Below are 27,164 nucleotides of genomic sequence, written 5' to 3' on the forward strand. Positions count from 1 at the left end.
TTGTATTGAAATCTGCTATGATTGTGGACTTCTTTTATTTCTTTTCTTTTCTTTCTTTTTTTTTTTTTTTTTTTGCTTTATTACTAGTTTTTTGAAGCTATGCTATTAGGTGGGTCATTATTGTAACAGAATTTTGGTGGCTTTCTCCTTTTATCATTAGCTCGGTTTTATGTACTTACTAGTGCTTTACCTTAAAGTCTTTTTTTGTCTGATGCTGTTGTTACCAACTTTTTTTTAATCAGCATTTTCCTAGTAGTTATAACTTATCTACTACTCATTTTCAGTTATATTTTATGTGTGTCTCATAGAGGCCACATGTAGCTGGATTTAAAAAATCTGGGGCACCTGGCTGGTTCAGTCCGTAGGCACATGACTCCTGATCTAGGGGTCGTGAGTTCAAGCCCCACGTTGGGTGGAGAGATTACTAAAAAAAAAAAAAAAAAAAAAAAAAAAATCCACTTTATTTATCCTTTAACATGTTGAATTTAATCATTTACCTGGACAATAGTTACTGATGTATTTGGATTTATTACCGTCTTATATTGTGGTTTCCATTTTGTAATCCCCTTTGTTCTGTGCCCCGCCGCCCCCACCGTGCCAAACTTCTTTTCTTGTTTTGTTTTGTTTGGATTGGAAAACAGCGGTTTTCCAACCAACGCACTGGTGTGTAAACTATGTTATAACACGAATAGTACTGTATGTATATTATTGTTTTATGCTTTTAGTAGTTACGATTAATTATGTAACACAGATTCTCACCTATAGTTTTAACAGTGTTTAAAGTGATGTCCATTTCCCACTTCTCCTGAACATAAAGGAACCTTACTGTGCTCAGAATATCCGCTGGGCCCCCTCCCCCTCCCATCTTATTACTGCTTATGGTTATAACATTACCCTTTTGTGAACTCACAGACTTGTTTTTGCTTGTTTGTTTTTAGTCTGCGGTTGTATATGCCACCATCGTGAATCAGTTTCTGTTCTCACTATTGTTTCTTGCAGTTCATACCTTCCGTCATGGATCAACTTTTATCTCTTTGGTGAAGTACGTTAACATTACTCTTATTAGAAACAAATGGTCTGTCTGAATAGGTCTTTGTTTTGTTTACTTTTTAAATAACAGTTGAGGGAGACACAAAATCCTAGGTTTTCACATTTCTTAGCACGTTGATACTGATCTTCCATTGCCTCCTGGAATCTGGTGTTGCTGAAGAGAAATCTGCTGTGAATCTAATTGTGGCTTTATTCCCCCTGTGGGAGTTTTAGAATTGTTTATTCTCCAAATCTTGACGTGCAAATTAATATGTACCTTGCTTAGCATTTGAGTATACGTCTAAACTGTGGACTCACGCCTTCTTTCAGTTGTGTAAACAACAACAACAACAACAAAACCACAAGAACAACAACAACAACAAAAAACCCAGCAGAGCTTATTAACTCTTAAAATACTGAGTCTCTTATAGTCTATCCTTTTTTCTGGAGTCCATATCTGATAGATCTTATTCTCTAAACTGATATTTCATATATTTTCTTTAAAAAAAAGATCTTTTCCTTTGAAATTTTTTGTTCTCTCCATACATTCTTTAGTAATATTTTGTGGTTTACCAGTTTTCTTTCTGGTTGTGTCCAGTCTGGACTTTATCCCATTTATTGAATTTTTTATTTTCATGATTATTGTTTTTGGTTTCCAAGATTTCTAATTTTTAATAGCAATTTGTACAATTTCCCTTCTGTGTAATTGCTTTCTCTTCCTTAGTAGACATTGTTTCTTCATTTATCATGTTGATGACATCATTAGCATACACACAAGCTTTCTGTTATATTGTTTCATGGTGGTCACTGGACGTGAATTCATGTCATGATCTATGATTTTGTTGGCTTTCTTACTTGGTGTTAGATTTAGCCTTGCGCCCTAGAATTTAGATTTCTGTGCTTAATTTTTACTGGGGAGGGTGTCTTTTTGTTACTCTTATCCCGTCTTTGCTCACTTCTCTCTGGTGGTTGTGAGGTCTTCTGCCTGGCATCCCATGGAAGTGTGGTTTCTGGTCTCTGGTGATATTGGTGGTACCTTGGTCTAGCCAGAGAGCTGGGGGTGACCCAATTGCTTCTTTGCTCTCCAGTCTCCATGGGCCCACGGATTGCCAAAGGTACCAACCTCAGACAGTGGTTTGCATATGGATGTTTTTTCCAACTTCCCTTCCCTCCCCATCCCCTGGTTTTAAGCAGAACCTGATTCTGGGCTCTTGTCTCACGGGGAACTTGTAGAGACCATTTTACCCAACAAGAGCTAGACTACTGGCCACCAGAGCCTGTGGCTGACAAGACACCAGCACAACCGAGACTTCAACTCTGTCCATCATGTTTTGTTTCTCTGTTCCTTTTCTGGTCCATGACAAAAATCGATTCTGTTGTTAAAGCATTGCTTGTCTTTATGGTTCCTTTTTGGGGGATATTTAATCTATCATTGCTCTGTATTCAGAGGGGATGTATTGGAGTTGAATTTTTCTAGTTATCTTCACTAGTAGTAGGAGCTCAAGCATTTCTGTTTAGTTTCTAACACTTACAAGAAATAGAACCCCACTTTCTGTAACTCCTTAATGAGGTCAGGAGCCCTTAGGGACCATGCTTGTCTTTTTCGTCTCTATCTGCATGTTCTAATTATGGTGCCTTGTACATAGGAGGTGCTCAGCCATATTCTTTGAGTGATTAAGTATCAAGTATCAATAGATCGTCTAAGGAGCGGATACCAAATGCGTATTTTCTCAAACAGCTGAGCACCACTGGGGCACTTCAGAAAAAACAGAAGATTGATCATGATGCTTACCTGGGACTCATGTTGAAAACCGTCCTATATTATCATCTCTCTTCAAACACAGGAATATTAATCTCACTATTTTTTGTTCTTAAAAGCAGAACACTCCTCCTTCTATTAGACACTCTGCTTTCTGAAAATAGAACAGGTAGAACCTGAACCGGTAAAACGGATTCAGATTAAGGATGTTTTGGGTCTGCCTGTCAGTGCTAAGGAGCTTTTCAAATGGGTATTTTAAAACAGGGATCTAGAGTGGGCTTCTGCAGAGGGGTTACGGTAACCCTCTGAAATTATAGGCAACTGTATCAATTCTTTTGCTTTGGAACAAACCACCTCAATACATAGTGACTCAAAAACAAAAACTTGTCACCATTTTGTGGGTCTGTGATTTGGGCGGGACTCACTGGGGAGGTCTGTTGGTCTGGCTGACCTCAGCTGGGCTTGAACTGACCCCTCTGCTGGCAGTCAGCTGCCCAGTCAGCTGGAGGTTTGGAGCACGAGAGGGCTCAGCTTGGAAGGCTTCTCTCTGCTCTGAGTGGCCTTCGTTCTCCAACATGGTAGCTCAGGCTCATGGTTATGGTGGAGCTCGGAGCGGGGCCAGAAGTATCGACACCGCCACTTCGTAGCTATAATGAACCTATTAAGGCCTGTTACTTTCTGTTCTGTTGACACAAGCTAGTCAGTGGGGAGAGAAATAGAGGCGCTTCTTAGTGGGAGGAGCTACAAGGCCCCGTGGCCACTTTGGCATCTACCATGCAGGAAAAGGAGTGTTTCTCCTGGGGTGTGGTTGTGTAACTTTCACTGGAGTCTCAGAGTGTTACCTCCAAAGTTAAGAACTAATATTTTAAATGGTCTCACTACTAGACAAAAAGGTGTTTGGGAGACCTAATTGATGGAGACTCCCACGGTAAATGCCACTGAGCGTGTGGCCCTGGGATTCTGTCTCGTCTCTGTGGAAGGTTATACCTTGTATCAGGGCATTGGCAGACTCGCCTGTGACCTCCGTACTGAGGCTGAGAAACAGAGCTGTTGTGTAGTGTATCAGCTAGCTTTTGTTGTGTAACAAAGCACTCCAGTGTTTCATGTCAAACAACCAGCATCTCTTCAAGTCCATTCCCAGGGCTTTGTCCCGTGCCTGCTGTCAGCTGCCAGACCAACTAGGGGCTCTGGTCCCAGGGATGGCCTGGTTGTCCTGAGGGGAGTGTTCGGGCCACTTGTCTGTCACCACCCAGCTAATTAGCCCAGGCCTGTTCACGTGGTGGCAGCGGGGTTTCAAGAGAATGACTGAGAGCGTGCCAGATCTGCAAAGGCCTCCGTTTCTGTCTGTGGTTCAAAACGAGTGTCAAGTCCAGACTCAGGGTGGGGTAGGTAGACTCCAACTCTGGCCAGGAGAAGCTGCAAAGACATAGCTAGAGGGAAGATAAAAAATCATGGCCATTGTTCATTCTTCCCCTAACGACTCCATCCAGATAATTCCTCCTCCCACCTCCAGTGTAAGTTACCTGCTGTGTCTGCACCTTCACTCCTCCTATTAAAGAGGAATGCTGTATTTGCAGTCCCAGTGGGAATAGCAGCAGAAAGTCGCATTGACAATAAAAAACCTGCGATCCTTTGACCATTAATTGATGGGAAACCCCTCCCCTGATGTACTACTGATTTTTAAATTCACAGAAATATTTTAAAGGTATAAGCAGATCATGTTGCTGTGCTTTTCTAAAGAAAGCGATTTACCGGGGCGCCTGGGTGGCTCAGTGGGTTAAAGCCTCTGCCTTCAGCTCAGGTCATGATCCCAGGGTCCTGGGATCGAGGCCCACATCGGGCTCTCTGCTCAGCGGGGAGCCTGCTTCCTCCTCTCTCTCTGCCTGCCTCTCTGCCTACTTGTGATCTCTGTCTGTCAAATAAATAAATAAAATCTTAAAAAAAAAAAAAGAAAAAAGAAAGCGATTTACCTTATTTTCAGTCCTCCTCCTTGTTCTCTAATGCAGCCCACGCTGGAGCCAGACTCCCTTTGCTAAAAGGTTTCTCTGAGTACATACACTGTGTTGGACAAAGAATATTTAGGGACTTCTGCGGCATACCTTTTTGCTTGGCATTTGAGAATTTGTGTGATCTGCCCTCTCTAACTTGCGGCATCTGTTTTCTCCCATTCTCCCTCGATCACTAGTCATTGTAGTCAAACCAAATGTCCTGCTGTTTCTCGAACACATTTGCCCTCTACCAGTGAGAGAGTCTGAGTCATCTAGAGACGTTCCTGGTTGTCCCCACGCGTGTCTGTGTGTGCTGTTGGATTGAGTGGGTGGAGGCCAGGGATGATGTTAACTCGTCTGCAATGCCCAGGACAGCCTCCCGCAACAGAGAATTATCTGGTCTAAATGCCAGAGGGGCATGGTGGTAAAACCGTGTCCTACACATTGCCGTCTCGGGGTGTTTTTTTGCACTGCCTTATGCTGCGAGACTCGTTCAGTGCTGCCTGTTGAAATGTCCCTTATCCTTAAATGGGCAGCTCAAATGCCAAGCTTTGTAGGAAACAGGTCCTGGGTGTCCCCCCTTCTCTCCCGCACTTTGGGCTCCCAGAATCCTGTGATCACCAAAATGCCTGTTACTTGGTGTGTTTACAGTGATTCGTACCCAGCACTGTTTTGTCCGGATTTTTCCTCCCTTGTAGTTCAGTTGAGTGTGCACGTATTATGTCTTCTGCTGAACTGTAGGTTCCTATGTAAGGATCTCATTTATCTGTGTTTCTACTAGAACACCTACTGTGTACTTTACAAACAGTAAAGTACTTTACTTTATATACTTTACTTTTACATACATACTGTATGTAAAGTACACAGTAGGTGCTCAATTAATATTTGTTGCGTGAGTGAGAAATAGACATATTCTCGTGTCCTTTGATTCGGTTCCTTCTTCCAACAATTTTCTTTAGAGGACTTGGTTCAAAAAAAAAAAATGCAACAAGCTGAACATGAGATTTTTGTTTTTGTTTTTGTTTGTAGAGATTTGAGTCAAACTATGATAACAGATTGTACAATGCAGTTAACTTCTGTTTATTTCTGCAGCTGTTTAGTGAAAAAATAAGTGGCGTCGAAGGAACGAAACTAGATGACGAATTTCTTGACATGGAGAGGGTAAGAGAGCATGCTAATGTCAGTTGTATTACAAATTTGATTTTCATCCTCATGTGAGATGTACTGATGATGTTAAGGCTGTTAGTGGGAACCTGGGATGTGAAGACCCGTTGATGTGAGCTGGGCCGTGGCTAGTTGGTTCCCTCTAGTGGCCAAAAGTCAGAATGTTCAAAACATGGTCAATCTTGGCAGTTACTGCAAGAAAAAGACCCACGTAATTGTGATAATGTATCTGGAAAATCAAAATGTATTTCTGGGATGAGACCCTTCAAATGCATAACGATGGACCGTGTGGAAGACTCTGGCTCTGTTCCCATGTGTTGCAGAAGCTGCGTGACAGATAACGTTCATCTGGGTTCTGTCGCTGGGACCAGCAGTGTGAACGTCGATAAGCGCTTTCATCTTTTCCGACCAGTGACACAAGTTAGATAACGTGTGCCCTGCCTGCCTCACATGGATACAAAAGAAATTATTATGCAAAAAAAATTAGGTGTTTGAAAGCATTTAGGAAAATATGATCTTGTTATAGAAATGAGTATAACACCCTCCAAAGGAAGATTGTAAAATCTCTGTCCCTTCACCTGTTTGCTGGTCAGCTGTGGGATGGCTGAGGCGGAGGGAGAACTAGGACCACTAGCAGTTACCAGCGTCCCCATTTGCCTTCCCCTTGGTCTTGAGCCCTTTGAACATAGCCTTGTTTTAATAATGAGAATCCCCAGATGAGAGAGGGCGGACAGAAACAAAGCATCTATCCTCAGATGTCGAATCTAGAACACCGCACAGAGCAGGTTGCAGAGCTGTCATCAGATGTGGGGGAGGGGGTCCAGTCCCAGGCCATGACTTGGAGGGTTCCTGTCCTCAGGACACCCAGCCCTGGCCACACTGTCCTTTCTGGGTGCGCACTGTTACGGTTCTAGAAATGTTAATGCTTTGAGAGGAAAAGCTCACGTTGTTTTGCTTTTGAAAAAACTTAATTTCTGATTAATTGAAAAACACAGAAATATTTTCACATCATTGGCATACCTGAAATTACTTTTAAAAATCCCTTGGTATATAAGGATGTCATGTGTAACTTTCTTACTAACAAAATGACCCAGTTTAAATGTCAAATTGAAAAACACATCAAAACACATCTCCGCAATTGTAGTTTCGGATGAAACTACAATTTTTTCTTCCTAAAACCCCAGTGAACGACAGGAGAAATATAAAAATAAAATCCATTTGTTTTCTTACAGCAGTGAAAAGCATGGAGATATCTAACGTGTGGCCAGAAATTTTAAGGACTTTCTGGAAGAGATTAATTAGATAGTATCCGATCCCCCTAAAACAAGGCACAGAAATGACAAAGGAATGGAGGAGATACTCCAAGACAAATCCTAGCCATATGGAAGTGGAGGACGAATAGTAAAGTCAAAGTGAAATTTGATGGAAAAAACCCCCACTAAGTGGAAAAAGTTATGAAAAGGGGGCCACCTGGGTAGCTCAGTCGGTTAAAGCAGCTGCAGCTGACTCTTGATTTTGGCTCAGGTCATGATCTCAGGCTCCTGGGATTGGGCCCATATCAGGCTCTCTGCTCAGCTGGGCGTCTGCTTGAGGATTCTCTCTCTCTCTCTCTCTCTCTCTCTGCCCCTCCCCCTGCTTGCTCTGTCTCTCTAAAATAAGTAAATCTTTTAAAAATTATGTGAAAAAGATGCAGTCATGCATTCTATCAGAAAATTGTGATAGTTATGAACCATTATGCACCACATAACATGGCATCTAAATACATAAGGGAAAAGTTGTCAGAAATACATGGAAAATGGACAAATCCAGAGGAGAAGAGTTCACATACCTCTCATGAATAATAGATAGAGTTGATGATAATAATAGATTGACTCATAGGCAGTTAGTATAAAATATAATTAGTAGTTTTGATTCTATTATAAATAGATACAGAAGTCTACAGTCTTCAAATTGAGAATCTGTATTCTTTTTAAGTCCCTTTAAATAATCATATGTTAGGCTCCAGAAAAAAACTTAAAAAAAAAAAAAAAAAAGAATTCCCAGGGTAAAATCATAGAATACAGGACTATAAGGAAGGTATACATTCCCAATTCTAGATGTTTAGAAATTTAAAAATGTATAAAAATTGTTGTTAAAGAAGAAATGAAAAGTAAAATCAAGGATCATTTAGGCACAAGAGACAGAATTCTATATATCAGAACCTGTGGTGTAACGCTACATCTTAAAAACACTTAATAGAAAATAAATGAAGAAAATGAATAAATCATTTAAGTCAAGAAGCTAGGACTGTAACAGCAAATTAAATCACTTTAGGTAGAAGGAAGAAATCAATATGGATTAATGGGGGATTAATAAAATAGGAAACAATAACAACAAAATAGAAGAACCAATGAATAAAACCAAGAACCCCCCCCCTTTTTTTTTTTTCAAAAAGCCTCCTCCACCAAGTGTGACTGAGAGAGAGAAGGGTAAGACAGATAGATTGCATAAGGAATAAGATGATAGAGTGACAGGTATGGATTCTTTTTTTTTTTTTTTCTTTTGGTGGATTATTTTTAAAAATAATTTAAAAAATAGAATATCATGAACAGCCATTGAAACCAGGGCTGTTTGCAGCTCTCCAGCCCAGGCCGAGGCCTGGAAGAGTCTGTGGCGTGGGCTTCGGGGCGCCGCAGGGGCACGCTCCCTGCCCACATTGGAAGGAAACTCCAGATTTAATCAGTGGGCAAAGGTGCCTTTGTACTAGGTAGACTTTACAGAACTGATTTTTACTTTCCCCCGTTCGTCCTGACGGCTAGCCGCAGACATTGCATAGCATCTCGTGGCCTGAACATTTCCCCCTGGCCACAAGAGCCCCAGTTATTCTAGGAGGGAGACTTTGCTTAATTTTTGTTTGTTTGTTTGTTTTTAAACTGCATGGATTTTTTTTTTTTTTCGGTGTTCATCTTCATTGCCCGTATCTGCCGGTGTGGTTCGTGGGCATCTCCTTGTTTGTAAAGGGTTAATTCCCAGTTCTGACTGCTGGCACGTTCTGGAAGCTGCTGTCTGATTCCCAGTTCCGACGTTCTGGAAGTGGCTCTGTCTGTGCACACCAGGCCTCTGACTCTGACCATTTGTTTCTTGGCTTCCCCCCCTCCCCCAAAAGATAGAAAAGGATCTCAAGCAGAAAGGAGCCCTGCCCACAGATCTCAGGGTCACCCTTCAGAGATGAAGGCTAGCTTCCTGGTGGCTTTTCATGTCTAAACAAGGTTGGATACGTGGAAAGGAACATGCTGAGCTGTGTCTTAATTAATAGGAGGCTTGAAAAAGTTTATAAATCTAAAACCTAGTTTTTCTTAAACTTAAGCTGAACCGATGACCCTCATTTATAAATTTAGTAATTTCGGCACAAAAACGGTGATCGTCTTCGGTTACTCTTCATTTTAGGTTCTTGGAAGTCATAGGCGTAACAGATTAAACCCTCACACGTTTATCTTCACTGACTCAATTAAGCCGATGCCCTTGCACATTGCAGACGTCTAGAATCACAAAAGCGACGCATGGAATTTGCTCCAACGTCACGTCAAATTTAAAATAGGGTTTTCCTAAGAACTTGCATTTCTTGAAACTCTAGTAAAACGTAAACATTTAGGTGATCCTGTTCACTTCAACATTTCCTCTCAAACACTTCCTAAACTATCGGACACACTGAAGGGATCTCAAAGCTTAGAGAATGTGTTACGAGGCCCCGTGCACGTAGGCACGTGTGCATAAGACGAGTGTGATTCGTGGCCCGTTAAACCTTGCTGTCCCGTTAAACCTTCCCGGGGTCCCGCGTTGAGGCCTTCAGCGATGGGGAACAACTAGAGCTTCAAGCTGATCGAGAGCTGACTTGGTTGAAAGCTTCGGACCCTGGCCAAAATGTTTCTTTGAGTTACGAAAATGAATTTCTTGTATTACAAATCACTCTGCAACTTGCTTTTTGTCCCTGACGATGCGCTCTGGGCATCTTGCTAGTACCCTTGGAGCTCCCTTATATTTTCTCTCTGATGATTAAATATTCCTTTATTTGGATGTTTCACGATTGATCCAATCAGTCTCTTACCGCTTGTCATTCAAGTTGGTGTCAGTTTTCAATACGATATAAAATGGTCTAACATCCTTTTACATAATTGCACTTTGCTGGCGTGTTTCCAGATGATAAATTTCTGGAAGTCCAAGAGTGACACTGATACGCCCCATTACTACTGATGATAACGCCATCACCTTCATCTCCAGAAGCTGATTCTATCTCGCACTCTGTGCGTGAAAGGGCCCATTCCCCCCACACCTGTATCATACCTGATATTGGGACAAATCAATTAAAAAAAATTTTTTTTGGCCAATCTGGTGAGTGAAAAGTATCTCCTTTTTAATTTACAATTTTTCTGACATTTTGTCAAGTGTTTGAACTTGCATTTTTCCCTGTTTGTGGATTGCTGGTTTATGTTCTTGTCTCTTCTAGTTGGGCTGGGTTTTGTTTGTTTTGTTCTTTAAGTGGGAGTTCTGTGTTTTGTGGATACTAACATGTGTCCCTTGTACAGTTTTCTTTCTCTTTCATTTTGCCAATTTTGTCGAATCTTGTGTACTGTGTCTTTTCATTGTTCAGTCTTTTTAGGGTCAGAATTTTGGTCTTTTCACTTAAGACATTCGGATTTTGGGTCATGCTACAACGATTCTTCCCATCCCCATATTTCAGAATACACTGCTGTATAATTTATTACCTTTACACTTTGTTTTTAGGTCTGTATTTGTAATCCAGTATGTTTAGTATATTAATTTGCTAAGTTGTAACAAAAAAAAAGAAAAAAATGATAATTCAGATGAGATTTGAATTCATTTTACATGTTAATTTGGGGGACGGATTTACATCTTTGTACAATTAAACTTTCCCATTTAGAAATACGGTTTTTGAAATAGATACGGTACATTTCTCATTATATTTATTCCTTATTGTTGTGTATTTCCAAGTTGCTCTTACGAATGGGATCTCCTTTTTCCTTATATTTTCTTTCAGGTTATTGAGGGTATGAAATAAAGCTATTGTAATGTGTACATTTAACCTCATTGTCTGTTCTCACATTCAGTGGCTGGCTAACCAGCAGCCGGTGTCCAGGAATTTTTTTTTAAAATATTTTATTTATTTATTTGACAGAGATCACAAGTAGGCAGAGAAGCAGGCAGAGAGAGAGGAGGAAGCAGGCTCTCTGCCGAGCAGAGAGCCTGATGCGGGGCTCGATCCTTGGACCCTGGGATCATGACCTGAGCCAAAGGCAGAGAGGCTCAACCCACTGAGCCACCCAGGCGCCCTCCAGGAATGGTTTTGTGGAAAGAAAGATTCAGTCTTAACGCAGTAGACAGAACACCTGGGTGTTTATGTTAGTGACCCGCTGGTGAGAAGGATTCTTTCACTGTTGATTCACTGTGGCAGTTTCTAATGTGAGTCATTATTAGGGCGTCCTTATATTGAGTATGGGCGTCAAGTTCACCCGGCAGATAAGGAAAGTTTGGTTCAGACATGCCTAGTGTTGGCCCGAGAGACATATATCCAGTGACCGAGTGGAGTGTAATGACTTGTCCGAGTTTTCCAGATACTATGTGAATACTTACTTGATGTTAAAAAGAAAAAAAAATGCATGTTCTCCATCATCAAGGGGAGAAAGAGCTGTCCCAGAATCAAAGTGAGAAAATAATTGCTTCTCCCCTAAAATGCTGAAATTCATTTAGGTTAAAATCACCATAATAACGTGTTCTTAATATCAAATTAATGCATATTACTCCTCTGTCTTTCTGTGAATTCTGTGTCATTTACCAACATTTTTATGTGTTTTTCTTTTAAAGAAAATAGACATTACCAATAAAGCTGTTGCAGAAATTCTTTCAAAGGCCACAGAATATCTTCAGCCAAATCCAGGTAAAGTTAGAAAATGTCTTGAAATATTCTCTTGTTCATTTGTTGTCACGGATCAGTCACCCATGTTTGCTTGACGTATGGCTGACATAATTTAGAAACAACGTTTTTTGCATCCAAATAATAAAATTCAGGGTTTTTTAAGTCAGACCTCCAGACCAAGGTATTTCAGTGAATCCCGACAGACAATGGTGTGAATTGCAGTGACCTCATTCGGGTGGGGGCTGGGCTTAGCCACAAGGCTCTGCAGAGCGAAGGCAGCTTTGAGGAGTTGCTTCTGAGAGCCAGCAAACATTTTGTATACATTTTCGTATGGAGGCATCTCCTCTTTTAGGAAAAAAAAAAAAATCCCGTCCTCCTGCTCTGAAGGTGTATATCCCCTTGAAATTGCTTCCACAGGAGGATTTTAATTCTGAAGTCATGAACGAGTACCCCTTGATGAATTTTTCCTGGATTTCTTGTAAAATCCAGAAACCGACAGGGGGCAGGGCCTCCAAGCCTGGAACTCTGCGCATTGCCAAATCTGCCTTTCCCTTTTAGGGACCTTTTAGGAATCTAGTATTTGCACGTGGTGACTGTGATTCCCTTGGCTATGGGAATCAGCACAGACCCAGCAACCCTCTGAGAATCTGAACAGTAAAAATTTAAAAACATAAATTTTATAAAAATCTTGTCTGGGGAGGTTGGTGGGTGTAGAAGTCTTTAGGACTGAATAGGTGATTAGAACTTTAAAAACTATAATAAATACATCTCTGCTCTGGCTGCCTCCGGGATTGAGGTGAGCCACATATGTTCCTTTTCCGGATAAATCAGTCAGCACATACTTAGCAAGAGCTTACTCTTGGCGAGGGGTTTTCCTGGATCGTGGGGTGGCGTGAAGTTGGACCAAGATCCCATCCGCAGAGAAGCAACGTTGGAAGGGGGCAGAGTGGGGATGGGGGGGCCGCAGTGGACGCGTCTGCTTGGACAGAGGCCTCTGTTATTTCCAGCTGCACCGCGACCCGTCGCATGCCGGCTGCCTTCTGGTTTCTAACCTGACAGTGGGAAGGAGGAGCTAAGGGTGTGTGTGTGCCTGTGCATGTGTGTGTGTTTGTGTGCATGTGTGTCATCTGTAGGAGAGCGAAGCCTTTGTGGGCAGGGACCAGGAGGACAATGGCTTTGAACCGAGGTGGGCACGATTCAGAAAGGCCGGCGTCCCCTGAGAGACTGGGAACACGCAGAATCCGGGCTCCTCCCAAACTGCCGGCGTCAGACTTTACGTTTTCACAGGGTCCTTGTGGGATTTGTATGCGCCTACAGTTTGAGAGGCGCTGGTCTAGAACACGTGAAAACAAACATGTCATTATTAAAGCCAAAGCAAATAAAAGTGGATCCCTTTACTTCCTAACGCTATCTCAGACACCACAGGCTAGTGTGCGCTTCACGCTCAGGCCTGTGGGATAAAGTCCCAGGTCCTTAGCATGGGGTCAGTTCATAGTCACAGCCCCCCGTAGGTACCTCCTGATTGGTCTGGTTTTCGTCCCTGCGTGGGTCAGGCCGGCCGCTCTTTATCTGTCGGCCAGAGACCGCAGGCGCGCCCTCTCCCACCCTTTATTAACACGATTTCTGCCTTTTTAGGGGCATCTTTCCATCTTTATTTAGCCATATCACTATGGTTTCCTTTTCCCGACCTCATCCCCGACTTTATCAGCAAAGGACATCTTGTCTATTCTGCCTCACAGTAACCAGAGGGAGCTGCGTCAGGGCCGGCGCTGGCCTGGGCCGTCCCACAGAGCTGGGTTCAGGAAGCGCTCCCCGCCTGAGTCACAGAGAAGTCCAGGAGCGTGGCCGCATGTCATTTCCCTAGGGGACTGGGGACCTGACCGCACCCGGAGGACCATCCACACCCAGACTCCCGCTCCCTGGGGGGTCTGTTTCCTCCTCCTGGCTCTGTGCTGAGCCAGAACGAGCAGCAGCCCTTCATAATGATACTGGATATAATCAGACAAGCACATTCTGGGGGCACAGGGAGGGTGTTCGTGGCCCGCTGGTGGTCAGAAACATGGGCACCTCGGGAGTTCTGGTCTCCGTGATCCGTTGGGCCCCAGGAAGGACTGGCTGCCCTGGTGTCTGCACCCAACTTGGTGTGGGCCACGGCAGGCCTTTCGGTGTCCTACCCTGCCCACGGGCCGGGGTAGCCCGGGTCCCCTGTGCTCCATCCCGGCCACGCAACTGGGCGCTCAGCACCACCCCCCTTGGTGAAAGAGTCTGGGAAATCCCATGAGAGACAGACTCGGTCACATCGGCCCTGTCCCTCACTCCAGGCCTCCTGCAAGTTGCCCACCAGGTGGCCTCTGTTTTGTCCTCCCCGGTTCAATGCGACAGACCGTGGCTTCACCTTGTCCTTTTAAGGAATTACAAATGACAATGTTTTTAAGCATACAGAGCTAAGCTAGGAATGCTGAACACTGTGTCGAAGATTCGAGGGCAGGTGAAGACCACCGGCTACCCCCAGACGGAAGGCTTGCTGGGCGACTGTATGCTGAAGTACGGGAAAGAGCTGGGCGAAGGCTCCACGTTTGGTGAGTGCGCACCGCCTGGGCCTAGGGTCTCCCGTGCCGAGTGTAGGTGATGCACGATGCCCTTTTTTTTTTTTTTTTTTTAAGATTCATTTATTTACATAGAGAGTGGGAGAGGTTGGTGCCCAGGGAGAGGGAACCCTCAAGCAGACCCCCACTGAGCCCAGAGCCCAACATGGGGCTCGATCCCACAACCCTGAGATCACGACCTGAGCCGAAACCAAGAGTCAGACATTCAGCCCCTGGAGCCACCCGGCAGCCCCCACAGTGCCTTTATTTTAACAAACTTATTATTATTATTATTTTTTTATATCACCCAAGTCCTCCATGTTCATCGCAGGAAGTTTGGAAAATATAAGCGAGTAAAATACAAGAAAATAAATGCCAGTGTCACCCACTCTCACACAACCAGGGGTAGAGTCTTGGTTCTCGTCTGTGTTCACAAGCACCTTACAGGAATCCGAGTGGGGTTGTGGTATAGACACCCTTAGACCGTTTTGTAACCTGTTTATTCCCATCGACTCTATCCTGATCCGTGTCATAAAATAATCCCTCTTCTACGATACTGTTTCTAAACGCTGCATAATAATCCACGCGTGATGTCCTAGCTCGTTCCGTCAATCCCAATTATTAGACACTTAAAGAGTTTTTCTCTTTACGCAAAAAGACTTTACACAGCATTTTAAACAACCGTTTTCATAGGTAGATCTGTGGGGATGGCCAAGATTATGTTCTTAGATGAAATCCCGAGTCGTGAAATTGCTGGGTGGAGAGCATGCCTGTTTTTGCAGACTTTTGAAGCTTCCTCCCCAAGAACTCTCCAGAAAGAGGAAGCCCGCTGCACACTCTTGCCAGGAGTGAGCGAGACTGTGTTTGTTTCCCAGCACAACTGATAACTGCGGGGATTATTTTTTTAGTTTACTTTTAAATAACTGGTAATTGGATGCGTAACATATTGAAATTGATCTCTTAGTACTGCTTTAACTCTACCTTTTAGATGGCGCGTAAGGTAGCGTTCCTTCCTGTTTGTAGACATTTTTGTCAGTTGGGTATGTGTATCCTTTGCCTCTTTTTTTTTTTTTTTTTTAAAGATTTTATTTATTTATTTGACAGAGAGAAATTATAAGTACACTGAGAGGCAGAGAGAGAGAGAGAGAAGGAAGCAGGCTCCCTGCTGAGCAGAGAGCCCGATGCGGGACTCAATCCCAGGACCCTGAGATCACAACCTGAGCCGAAGGCAGTGGCTTAACCCACTGAGCCACCCAGGCGCCCCCCTTTGCCTCTTTTTTCATTAATGTGTTTGTTTTTTCCCTCCCGGTTCATGAGCTCTTCCCATGGTCGGGATGTTTGCTCCTTGCCTGGCTTGTATGTGAATGAAGTCAGACTCCGGCAGGGATTTAGTTCCTGATCTCCCAAACGGAGAGAGATTTTTGCTGTTTACATGGTGGGACTCATACGTCTTCCTTTGTGACTTTCGGCTTCATTATTGTGTTCAGAAAAACTTCCACCCCCCGCCCCCGTATTGTATAAGTGTTCGTTTATACTTTTATTTTGAGACATGTTTCTTTTCTTACCTTTAAATTTCTGACCTTCTGGGTTTAACAGGAAGATACTGTGCAATAACTGGGTTCTAATTTTGCTTTCTCACAAATAGCTAATTGTTTTAATACTTTATTGAAAAGTTCAGTGTTTCTCCTCCAATGAAGGGAAATTTTGTTACAACTAAATTTTTATATTCTACGTTTGTTTCTAGCCTGCCTTGTTTGTTTTCTAGATCTGTGCCCTATTTTGATCCAGTGTTGTATTTTAAGTGTTATAACTTTAAAGTACACTTTAATATACTTAGCTAAAATCTCCCTTTGCTGTCTTGTTGCACACATTTCATGGATATACTCACCCTTTTATTTTTCAGATGAAACCTAGAGTCATTTTAAGTCTCCTTTGCTAAAAACAAAACAAAACAAAAAAACATTTTAATTGAGATTTCTTTAAATTAATACATTGGAGGTGAGTTGAACATTCAAATGATTTCGTCTTCTAGGAAAATTTGTCACTTTTGCTATTCAGCAAGGCAGGCAATGGAAATTGAGAATTCAGATACTTGGTTGTAGGAACTGATCTAAGAAATTGGGGGGAAAAATCTCCTGAAAACTTAAAAAAAAAAATCCCAGGGGCAACTGGGTGGCTCGGTTGGTTAAGCGTCGGACTTCAGCTCAGGTCATGATCTCAGGGTCCTGGGATCGAGCCCTGCGTCAAGCTCCCTGCTTGGCAGGGAGCCTGCTTCTCTCTCCCCCGCTTGTGCCCTTTCTCTTGCTCTCCTTCTTTCTTTGAAATTAACGAAATCTTAAAAAAAAAAAAAAATCCCAAAGGCTAAAACATTCATGAGTCACAGGGGGTGACAATATCCTTCAGAGCAGTAGAGTGTGAATTGTATTGTATTCCGTGGGTGAATGTGGACAAGATGGCCTCTTCCTTATCCTGAAGGCAGACCCGTTGAGGGGACAGTGCGGGTGCTGGGGAGGCCCTCACAGCCAAGGCCAGTCCTGCTGTGCACCTGCCACGGCGACTGGGCAGGGGCTGGATGGGCTGACAATCTGTTGGCTCCCCAGGTCCCCAGCAGTGTAGGGGAACTTGTGTTGAGGAGGAGAGCCGGTCACGGGAGGGCGTCAGGAACAGAGAGGTTGCTTACTCTTCTGGGGAGGAGACTACTGTCTGATGCTTTCCCCTCGGGGCCACATGGTAGAACCTTCCTGAAGTACAGAGGCCTCAGTGAGCAGAGGCTGAGCCTCACGTCCTCGTGGAATCTATCGCACTAAGTCTGAACCAGGGGAGGGAACGGCAGGTCCAAGGTGACGGCCGATATTGAGAATTAATTTTTGGAGTCTCCCGAGAAACATTTCAAAATGTTTCTATCAAAGTCGAATTTGACATTCCGGGGCAGAGGGGCCAGAAACAGTAGCTTCTGTTTCTGATTAGTTGGGCAGGAGATCGTTCCCAGGCTGGGAAGCGGTATCTCATCTTTATCTTGGAAAGATTTAGACTCTGGAGACTGAGCTAAGGACATTTAGGGGGAATGAAGTTACCAGTAGGTCAGAACGGCTTCCTGGCTAGCCATAGTTTAAAGTAAGCGTTTCCACTTGTATTTTGCAAGGTCCTGTACCATGTATTATCTGGTTAATTAAAAAAAAAAAAAATAGAGGCAAGTCTTCATTGCTATCACTGTTTTGCAGGTGCATGAACTTTGCATGGCTGGACAAGTAGGGGGCAACAACTTGGGGTCAGAATTTCCTAGAAATGCAAATTCTTGGGCTGGCCTCTAAGATCTTTTTCTAGCTGAAGAGTTGAGAGACCCCAAGCTCTACATGTTTCCAGGGTCAATTTGGAGAACTGATACAGGAAAAATAGTCTGGTCTGATACATCTTGTCTCAGAGATGCCTTCAAGAGAAACTGCTACCCTCGTTCTGCTCAGCCACCAGGACTCCTGCTTGCAAATTCCGGTGGATTAGCTGGCCCCAGGATACCAGGGCGTAATCCGGCAAAAGCTGCCGATTACTGCCCAAGCCTGTGCGTGGCTGGCCCGGGCCCTGTTGCAAGAGCAAACTGTGCCCGTCCTGGTGAAAGGCTGTCCCATGTCACCCCGCCAGGCTTTCTTTGACATCAGAGGGGGTCAGAAGTCTTAGAACCATCTAAAGGATATGGGAGTGACCTCAAGATCTAGTAGCTAGAAGCTGACAGGAGGTTTTGTTCATTCATTCCTATTGTAGCCTTTATTGGTCGATACTTAGCCCTGATGAATGAATCCTTTTATCGTTTACAAAGAGGGATTTTGTTCTCCAACTTCTAAGGAACCCTAGGTGCCAGTTCACTAAACTCGAGATTTCCCTGCTCTCTGAAAGTAGAGCATTCCTAGGAGGCCTTTTGTAAAGCAAAGTGGTGTAAAGCAAAGAGGAAATGACTATTAATTTATGTGGAAAAATTCGGGGATGTTACCAGAACCCCAGAATCACCTCTCTTAGGCTTTTCTCAGATCTCAGGGCACGTCTGGCATGTCCAGGCTAAATCAAGATAAAGCACAGACGCTCCCAGTCACAGCTCAGAGCCGTGGCGGCTGGATGCTGCGGTGCCGTGTGCTGTTCTCATGACTTGGGGTACACGCTTGCCCCCTAATAACTTGCTGCAGAATGAAGGCTGAATGTTCTCACTTTTTGCTTTCTTTTTTTTTTGTAAAGGCAAAAATCCCTTTTTTTGGTTTTGTTTTTCAGTTACCAGAAACAAGTACTTCGTAGGTGTTTTGGAAAGGCGATGGTGTTCAGCCTGAACTTTGAAAAAGCAGGGGAGACCCGTACCAGTTTTTAAAGAGGGGTTTTTCGCCACCTAGTGGCCAGAATGGGAAATGCTTTGGTTTCTCTGAGCCTCAGTGGCTGTTTTGTTTTTTTCCTGAGTCAGGATTCAACCATCCCCCGGTGGTGGGGGGGGGGGGGCTTTTTGCACCGTCATCCACAAACTTTTGGGAAGGAATCAGATAAATACCCCCATTATCCTCGAGTTCTCTGCTAAAGAACCTCTCTTGTTTGCAATTTCTGTTCAAGGCAACGCGCTGATAGAAGTCGGGGAATCCATGAAGCTCATGGCGGAGGTGAAGGACTCTCTGGATATTAACGTAAAGCAGACTTTTATTGATCCCCTTCAGTTACTGCAAGACAAAGATCTAAAAGAGATTGGGGTAAGTCTTCCAGCTGTAAATCTACCTGTTGCTCCTTAAAATGAGGTCTGTATTTAAAATCATTAGAATGCCTCTGGCGGGATTCGGTGAGAGCCTCGTCTTGCCGTGGTGCTGCGAGAGTAATCCACACTGACCTGGCTCGCCCGGTCTTAGCCCGCCCTTCTGCATCTCACTGAAGCCGGCTAGACGCCAAGGTCCAGTGCAAACCAGAATGAACCATAACTTCACAGGAGAACTTTTATGATCAAGTTCATACCGTATTCGGTCCTCTCTTTTGATACTTGGCACCAGACCCGTAGTCATTATTTTTCACTGCTTCTCAAGGACATCGGTATCTGGGAATTGACGTCTTATGTTTAGAAAACTGTTAGAAATGGTCTCCCAGAGCACGCACGGGAGCTCTCAGGGACCTGTCAGTGATCGCATGCCGCTCGCTTGGCGGAGTTTTTGTGTATGTGCGAAAACAGCCTCGAGACTTCTACCCCGCTGGGACTTCTGCTCTGGAGGGGTAGCCTGTGCTGGCTTCTGGCACCCTTTTAGGGACCTGCCCTGAGGACCTGCCTCCAGGCACCTTCAAGAGTGATCTCAAGGCAAGCCCACGCCAACTTGGAAGTTATTTGAACCTTGGGGGTGTTCCCTTTCCTTGGGAGACCCCTGGACCAGCAGCCTCAGCATCACATGTGACAAAGGCAAATGCTTGAGCCCTAAACCAGATTTCCTGAATGGAGAGTCCTAGGTACCTCTATGGGCATTACGATCTGTAAGGAAATCGGAGGGTATGGAGGGGACTTTAGGGAGGTTGAAAGAAAAACAAAAGCGGACATTCAGGGACTCCTGGAACATTCAGCAACCCTGACCCCCAGTATCCCCCTCACCCCTGACTCGCCTGGTTCTCTTTCCTGTCCATGTCAGGAAAACAGTGTCCCTCCTGCCCTCTGAAGCCAGGGCTCCACTGGGCCCTGGAGTCCGTGGCCATGTCCTTCGTCCTCTCTCCTGAATCTCCCATTCTTCCCCTTTCTATCTGTTGGCCTCTTGCTTTAACATCTGGACACATCCGCCCAGGAGCCCTTGCCTCCTGGCTTCATGCCTCCCCCCGCCCCCAGCTCAGTCCCCATCACACCCAGGGCAGCCTTAGACGGAGACCATCCGTAGCTGCCCAGTGGTGGTGGACGACAGACCCACCACCTTAGCCCCAATTCTCTGGCCTCTCCTTCCCTCTGGGGCCTGCCCCCCCCGACCCCTCCCCAGTGCTGCCACCCAGCCTCTCTGCCCGTGTTTTGCTGTGGGCAGTCCCTCTGTTCCTTATCTTTCTCTCCTTTCCCTCCCCTCCTGGCACAGTGCTCACCTCAGATCTGAGATGCTCTTTGTTTTGGGAAGCCTTTGTTCCCTCCTGGCTGAGCCTTCGCTCACCTGTGCCTCGAGCCTGCCTGCTTCTCCTCTCCTGTTGCTGGGCACCAAGTGCCTCGGGGTGAGGAGTCCTGCTTTGTTCACTTCTGGGATCCCAAGGCCCAGGACGGGGTTTGTGGTGGCAAATTATTGAAGAACAAATGACTCGAGAAAAGGGCCATTCTGGGGATGTGGGGTCACCAAGACATCCTTCCCACACGCAGAACCTTAAGACAAGAGACCCCCCCCCTTTGGCTGGGACATATAATACACTATTTCTTCTTGTGCTCTTGTCCTTGGGGAGAGCCACAAGTCCTCTGGGGGTCGTCCCTCGGCCCTGGACCAGCTTCAGAGCTGGCTGCGGGCGCGAGCGTGGACCAGACAGACGTGCAGAGTACACCTGCCCCTCAGTGTCGGCGTCCCCCGTGCAACAGAACCGTATCCCGAGGGCGTCTCATTCCACAGCTGCCGTTTGATGCAGAAACACCATCAGTCTGCGCTGAAGTCACGTGATGATCCGGAATTCAGAGTCTCCCGTTCGGAAGCTGCTCACGTCTCCGCTGTGCCTCAGATGCCGGCAGGGGAGAGCCTGTCCCGGTCCGACCAGCAGATCAGACCCGGGAAGGGTTTTCTGGATTTCAAACATTCCTTGGCCCATAAGCAGCCAGGCTCACCATCCCTGTTTGCTTTATGGCCGCACATGGAGACCAGGAGGGAATACCAGATTTGCCCCGAGTCAGAACATACAGGAAAGATGATTCTGGCTTTTTGTGCATATGCTCTTTTTGCCTGTTCATTACGGAAGCGGAACCAGTGCTCTTCACTCAAATGCACAGTAACGTTACCAGTGTCCGTCAGCAGGATGGTCTGTCTTTGTGGATCCGTTCCCTAGCAAATACCTGTTTTCCGGGGATTAGAGGTGTGAGCTCTGCTGGGCCTCTCCCTTGCCCCGTACAGCTGAGCTTTCTACGGTATTTCTGACATGGGATCCCTCTGCTTGCACGCAGACTGAGGTGGGCCATTTCCTACCACACAAAGCAGCCCATTCTGTGAATGGACAGGTTGAATGTTTACAATTGTTACATTTTGTTAAAGAGATCCTGGTTTTTTTTTGTTTTTTTTTTTTTAAAGAAATCTCACCCTTCAGAGGTGGTCTGTGTTTGTCCTCTGTGTGTGCGTGTTCATTGATGGCCATTTAATGACTGTATTCTGTCATCGCTGGGAATTCTGTGGGATACCCAGAAGTATTCTAGGGGCTACTGAAAACTTCTGCCTTTATAATCTACCTCTTAGGACTTGACAGTGGTGCCAAAGGAAATGCGCTTATTTTTGGTGTAGATAATTTAGTTGGAAATTATCTGGACATGGATAGAGCTTAAGTGGTGGGTCCTATACAGAACTCTGGGCAATGGAATCTGATACTGATGCTGTTTCCTTACGTTCCATATAAAGGCTGATTCACTCTGCCATCCACCCACACACCCACACATCTGCCCGTCCATCCACCACCCATGCACCCATCTTCCAGCTGCCCACCCAGCCACCAACCAACCACCCATCCACCCATCCATCCCTCCATCCACGCACCCACCTACCCAATGGCACACCCAACCACCCGTCCTCCATCTGCCCATCTGCCCATGCACCCACCTGTCCAACCGTCCATGTGTCTGTCCACCCACACATCCATCCGTCCAACCTTCTGCCCACCACCCTTCCATCCACCCACAAATACCCCTTGAGGACCTGCATAAAGGTGGCCTCTAGTGGATGTTGGCGACACACAGACACGTAAGATGTGTCCCTGCCCCAAGAAGGTAGGCAGACGGAAAGCAGGGGCTACTTTCATGGAAACAACAGGGGTCTCTTCGCCCTGTGTTTTGAGTGTGCGCTTCTCTGAAAGACTCCTTTGTCTCGTTCAGCACCACCTGAAAAAGCTGGAAGGCCGCCGCCTGGATTATGATTATAAAAAGAAGCGAGTAGGTAAGATACCAGATGAAGAAGTCAGACAAGCGGTAGAAAAATTTGAAGAGTCAAAGGAGTTGGCTGAAAGAAGCATGTTTAATTTTTTAGAAAATGATGTAAGTATTTAAACCAAACAGGAGACTTTAATGTGATTAAAAGCCTTGACTATATGACTAGGACCAACATGTGGAGAAGTGCTGGAGCCTTAGTTTACAAAAGTTCTGGAATTTTCCATAGCCGTTATCTCCTGCTTCTGAAATTTGGCGAGTCCCGACTCAAACGCGGTGTGCTGCAGGCAGCCCCAGGGAGGGGGTGGTTTCGGGAACTAGACAGTAACTGGCCCTTGTACTTGAGGCCACAGCCTGGTGGGTTTGCAGGGGAAGGGAAGTCCCATGTCATGGGGTGAAGTGCGGTTTTGCTGAGACTGAGATGGGCACTCTGCGAGGTGGTGGTTTGTGGAGGAACTGCGCTCTGCTGCCCCGTCACCACGAACGTTCAGGATGTCAGAGTGTGGCCTCTGTTCAGCCGCACCCGAGTGCTGGTGGTCGTGAGCTCGGCCAGTGTGAGGGCCTTGACACAGGTCCCTTGTACATTTAAACTCATCCGTCACACTGTGATTTCCACCAGCTTTTATTCTGTGTCCACGGGAAGCCAGATGCATGGTACCCAAGAGGCACGGTCACCCCCACGGTCACGGGTGGCATGAAGGCTGGAGGCTTCCCTCCTTTGCCTCAAGGATGAGACCTTCGGCGTTTGTTGCTGCCTGACGGGAAGTCTTCTGCCACCTGCTTGTCCCTGTCCTAAACTTGGACTTGGCAATGCCCGGTGCCTTTTTGGCCCAGCTTTAGCTTTGGACCCTGTTTGTTGACCTTTCAAACCTGTGCAGACAAGTCAGAGGATTGATTTATTTGCAAACCCATGTTCTGCTTCCAGTAGCTCACGGAGAGGCGTATCAGGGTCTCGCATTTCCGAGTCCCGTCGAACAAAATGTATGAGCAGCTTTTGTGTGCTGGGGTGATGTTGTGGGGGAGTTACGTTCAGTGTTGACAAGACATTGATCCTGGAGAAAACAGTCTGGAAAATTCCCCACGTCCACAAAACCTGCGTGGGGAAAAGTTGTTTTGGCTGTGCTGCTCCTTTTAGTAGTTTATCAGAAGGTTTTTTACATGTTGTGGGAAATGGGAAGATGTGAGGCCCTCGGCTCTGTTTTTCCTGCTTGTTTCTTTCCCCTTAAAAATACCAAATTTCTCTTGAAACTATCCCAAAGCCATTGGGAATTCTGTTTCGTCTCAGGTTGTCGTATTTGATTTTTCGAAGTGTTCGGCGCAGATTTAAACTGAGGTCGAACCTCGCATGTCGGGCAGGCGGACGGCCCCGCCTGCTTCTTCCTGCATGGAGCGCGATGATGACGGGCTTTTGCCAAGTCCTCCATTCAGGGCCTGCTTCAGTTTCTCTGAAGTTCCCCCAAGAGACCTGCTTTCCCTTCAGGGTCAAGCAGCAGTCAGGAGTGCTTCCTTCCTCAGGGAAACTCGGTCCCTGGTCCCTGCGCCGACAGTGACCTCCCAGCCAGCCCCTGCAGGAGTAAGAGCTCGATCTTAACTCCAGCCCCGCAGGGGAACCGCCGTGCGTCCCCCGAGGTTCCTGGGGTGGAGGGCACCCCCGTTCACCTCTGGGGAGCCTGGGCTGCTCCCTCAGTTCCGGGCAGGGTCCACGCCTCCCCCGACAGGTGGTGCTGGCTCGTTTCGGGGATGGCCTGATGGCCTCTGCCCTGTCCTCTCACCAAAGCCCCTGGAAGCCAGCCACGCAGGTAGGAGGAGACCGGAATCCGAAGACCATTAAGGACTTCCGAGCCGCCCTGGAACTCGGCTCCTTCGCTTTCTCTGCCCTCGGCTCCGCGTGCCGCCTTTAGCTGCTGGACTCAGCCGGTCCCCCTGCTTGCTGATTCTTGCAGGCGAGGCCAGCGCGGCGCTCGAGAGGTTGGCGGTGATGGCAGTGATGGGGACAGGGACGAGGGGCCCTCTGCTGAGTGACTCATGGTGCTGGGGGTGGCACCTGCTTTCCCCGTTCCCCCCTTCGCGGGCTCATAGGGGAGGACACTCGCAAGGCCGCCGTCCTCCTGTTCTCGGGGCAACAGCGGTCAGACCCAGAAGGGCATTCTCTTGACCTTTGCTGTGTCGGCGTGTCTGGGCCATACCCAGGTGGCCTGGCAGTCCTGTGGATGAGGCGTGGTCTAGGAAATCTCCAGTTCAGCCCTCGGACCTGACAGGTGGATGGGGAGGTGGTCGGTGTTTGGGGTTCAACAGCAGGTGACTCGGGGGAAAGACAGAGAACCAGGGCATGGGGGAGGAGCCGTTCACGGAGCTCTCAGCCCTGCCCTAACCCTTCTCTGCACCCAGGCCAGTCCCAGGGGCTCTGCAGCCCTCCGAGCCCTGACTTCCTGCTCTCTCTGGGTCACCAGCTCCTGCCCTGAGTTTGCTACTCAGCCCCTTCCAGCTGTGCCTGCTGTGTTCTTGGTGAGGAGGCCCTGGATGGGGAATGAAGCTTCGGGACGGCTGGGTTTTCCTCCAGGAGCTGAGTCTGCCACTAAAGGTGGCCAGGGGTCTAACTTCCCAGGTAAGCATGGGAGGTCTGTCCAGGGGATTGGACGGCGCTTCTGCCTGGCCTGGCACCTGCTGTGGGGACTTCCTCCAGACACAGGTGGGAGATGCCGGTACCATCGTGAGCTAGAGGTTTGGGGTCAGAGCTGGTCGTCCCTCTGAGGAATGGACACAGAAGCCAGATTGGAACCAAGGGGCAGCCCTTTTCACCGATGAGAACACCCAGGAATGAAGCCTCCAGGCCTCCTGGCAGCGGAGCTGGAGGGGATGCCAGGGGCCACGGGTGTCCAGCTAGGACGTCTGCTCCTTCTGCCCTCGGCTGACGGAAGCCGCCCTAACTCAGCCCTCCGGACGCTCTCTGAGCCACGGGGCCTCCGGCTGCACAACGCTGGCTTTGGGGGCAGAATAAGCCATCCAGTGACCAAGGAATGTTCCCTCATCTCCTCCCCAGCAGGAGTGAAGATGGGCTGGAGGAGGGAGGCGAGCAGAGCGCCGCGGTGGCGTGAGGGCGGGGGCGTGTCCGTGGCCCGTGTGGCCCGGTGCCGCCCGCCCATCTCTGCCGGGCACCGACGGTTCGAACCCCAGCGTGTCACTGCCCAGGGAGCGGCTGGCGTCGTGTCCGGCGCTCACGTCCTAGCCGTGGCGAAGGCTCTAGAACGGCTTCGCCAGATAGCACCAGAGGTCCGCCTCTTGCCTAGGGTTTTCCGGCTAACGGGCCGTTTGTGGGGTTCCAGGGGGCGTCTGCTCATCTGTCCTCACATCTGTGTTCTCCCAGCGGAGAGACAAACAGGCACAGCCGAACCAGGGACACATACCGGCCCCTCGCCCAGAGGACAGAACTTTCTGGAAGTCTGTGTGGGCCGCATGGGCCTGGGCCTGTGGTGGGACTCCTGCTGCCTCCTCGGCCCTGAAGTCTAGACCTTGGACCCCCCCGGGGCCGTGAGGCGAGCAGAGCGGGAAGGGGATCATGGCTTGCAAGCCCATGTTCTTGAAGAACTCAGACGGCAGCAGGACCCAGTTATTGCACGTTCGGTGCTAGGTGCAGACACCCTGCTTGTCGGGGGCCCCTGACGCCCTCGGTCCGACAGAGCACCCCTACCCTGTGACGTAGAAGGAAGGAAGGGGTGACATGAGGGACCCGAATCGGTCACTCCGACGTTCCGGAGGAGACTGGCATCTGTCTTCCTCTCTAGGTTTGGCAGAGTTGCAAGCGGGAGAAGCAAAGAGAAGTCTCCTCTGGCCCCACACTGGGGTCCTCGGTTGTGCTGCCCGTCAGGGCTGGATTGGAGGCCTTGGGCATCTCCACCTCTCGCTCGCACGGTTAGCCTCTTCTTCCTGGCGCAGACGCAAGCCCGCAGGTGTTTGGGTCCCCCAGCTTTCCCGGGAGCCCCGGAGGACAGGCCTGTGGCTGAGCCCTTGGGATGTGCCTGGCTGGGACTGGCGGGGCCCCCCCTAGGAGAGGGGCCCCTGTGCCCACCACAGTCCGCTCTGAGGTGGGGGAGCCAGAAATGGAGCAGGTCGGCTGCCGTGTTCACCATTTCTTGGGAACAGCGTATCCCCCGTGCAGGCCTGCTAACCCCCTCCTTCTGTCTTTGCGGGAAGCTTATCCCTTCCCCTTGACGTCACGGAATGTAGGTCTTTGACTTTGGCAGGCGCCCGAGAGAGCACCTAGAAGACCCGCATTCCAGGCCCGTGAGGACGGACAGCTGCCTCCTGCCTGGGCATCCTCTCTCCGTCCCTGGGCTCCCGCGGCAAGTGGGGTTTCTGGGTTGCAGATTCCTGGGGGTTCTTTCCATGGGTCCCAAGCGGCATTTTTCCAAAATTCATTCCATGGGACACGATAGGTCGCACGAAGAACGTCTCTACGGTCCAGTGAGTTGGCAGATCCTCACATGGACAGAACTAGGTTTTCTGATCCCAAGAGTCTTCATGTGATAATGGGAGAACTTCATCTCGAAGAGATTCCTGAGACAGGGTGCAGCGGGGAGCGTCTCAGACTTGTTCGACCGGAGGGCACGTCCAACACCATCGTTATCGCTGTCATTTCAAGGGACTGGTGACACGC

The 27,164-nt window shown here is 47.4% G+C and overlaps 1 protein-coding gene across 3 annotated transcripts in view; it reads left to right on the forward strand.

Moving 5' to 3' along the window:
• The window catches only part of LOC309867399 (endophilin-A3), a 487,937-nt gene that overhangs the window by 75,507 nt on the left and 385,266 nt on the right, over positions 1-27,164 (forward strand). For 2 of the 3 annotated variants that reach the window (XM_082736215.1, XM_082736214.1), the window contains exons 2-6: positions 5,869-5,937; positions 11,800-11,872; positions 14,287-14,430; positions 19,018-19,151; positions 22,460-22,618. In XM_082736215.1, coding sequence (XP_082592341.1) covers positions 5,869-5,937; positions 11,800-11,872; positions 14,287-14,430; positions 19,018-19,151; positions 22,460-22,618 — 579 coding nt within the window. Of the gene's footprint in view, positions 1-5,868; positions 5,938-11,799; positions 11,873-14,286; positions 14,431-19,017; positions 19,152-22,459; positions 22,619-27,164 lie in introns of those variants that run through there. The other variant, XM_082736213.1, reaches the window with a different exon arrangement.

This window comes from Mustela nivalis (genome assembly GCF_964662115.1).
Source record: "Mustela nivalis genome assembly, chromosome: 6".
In the NCBI taxonomy this organism is placed as follows: domain Eukaryota; kingdom Metazoa; phylum Chordata; class Mammalia; order Carnivora; family Mustelidae; genus Mustela; species Mustela nivalis.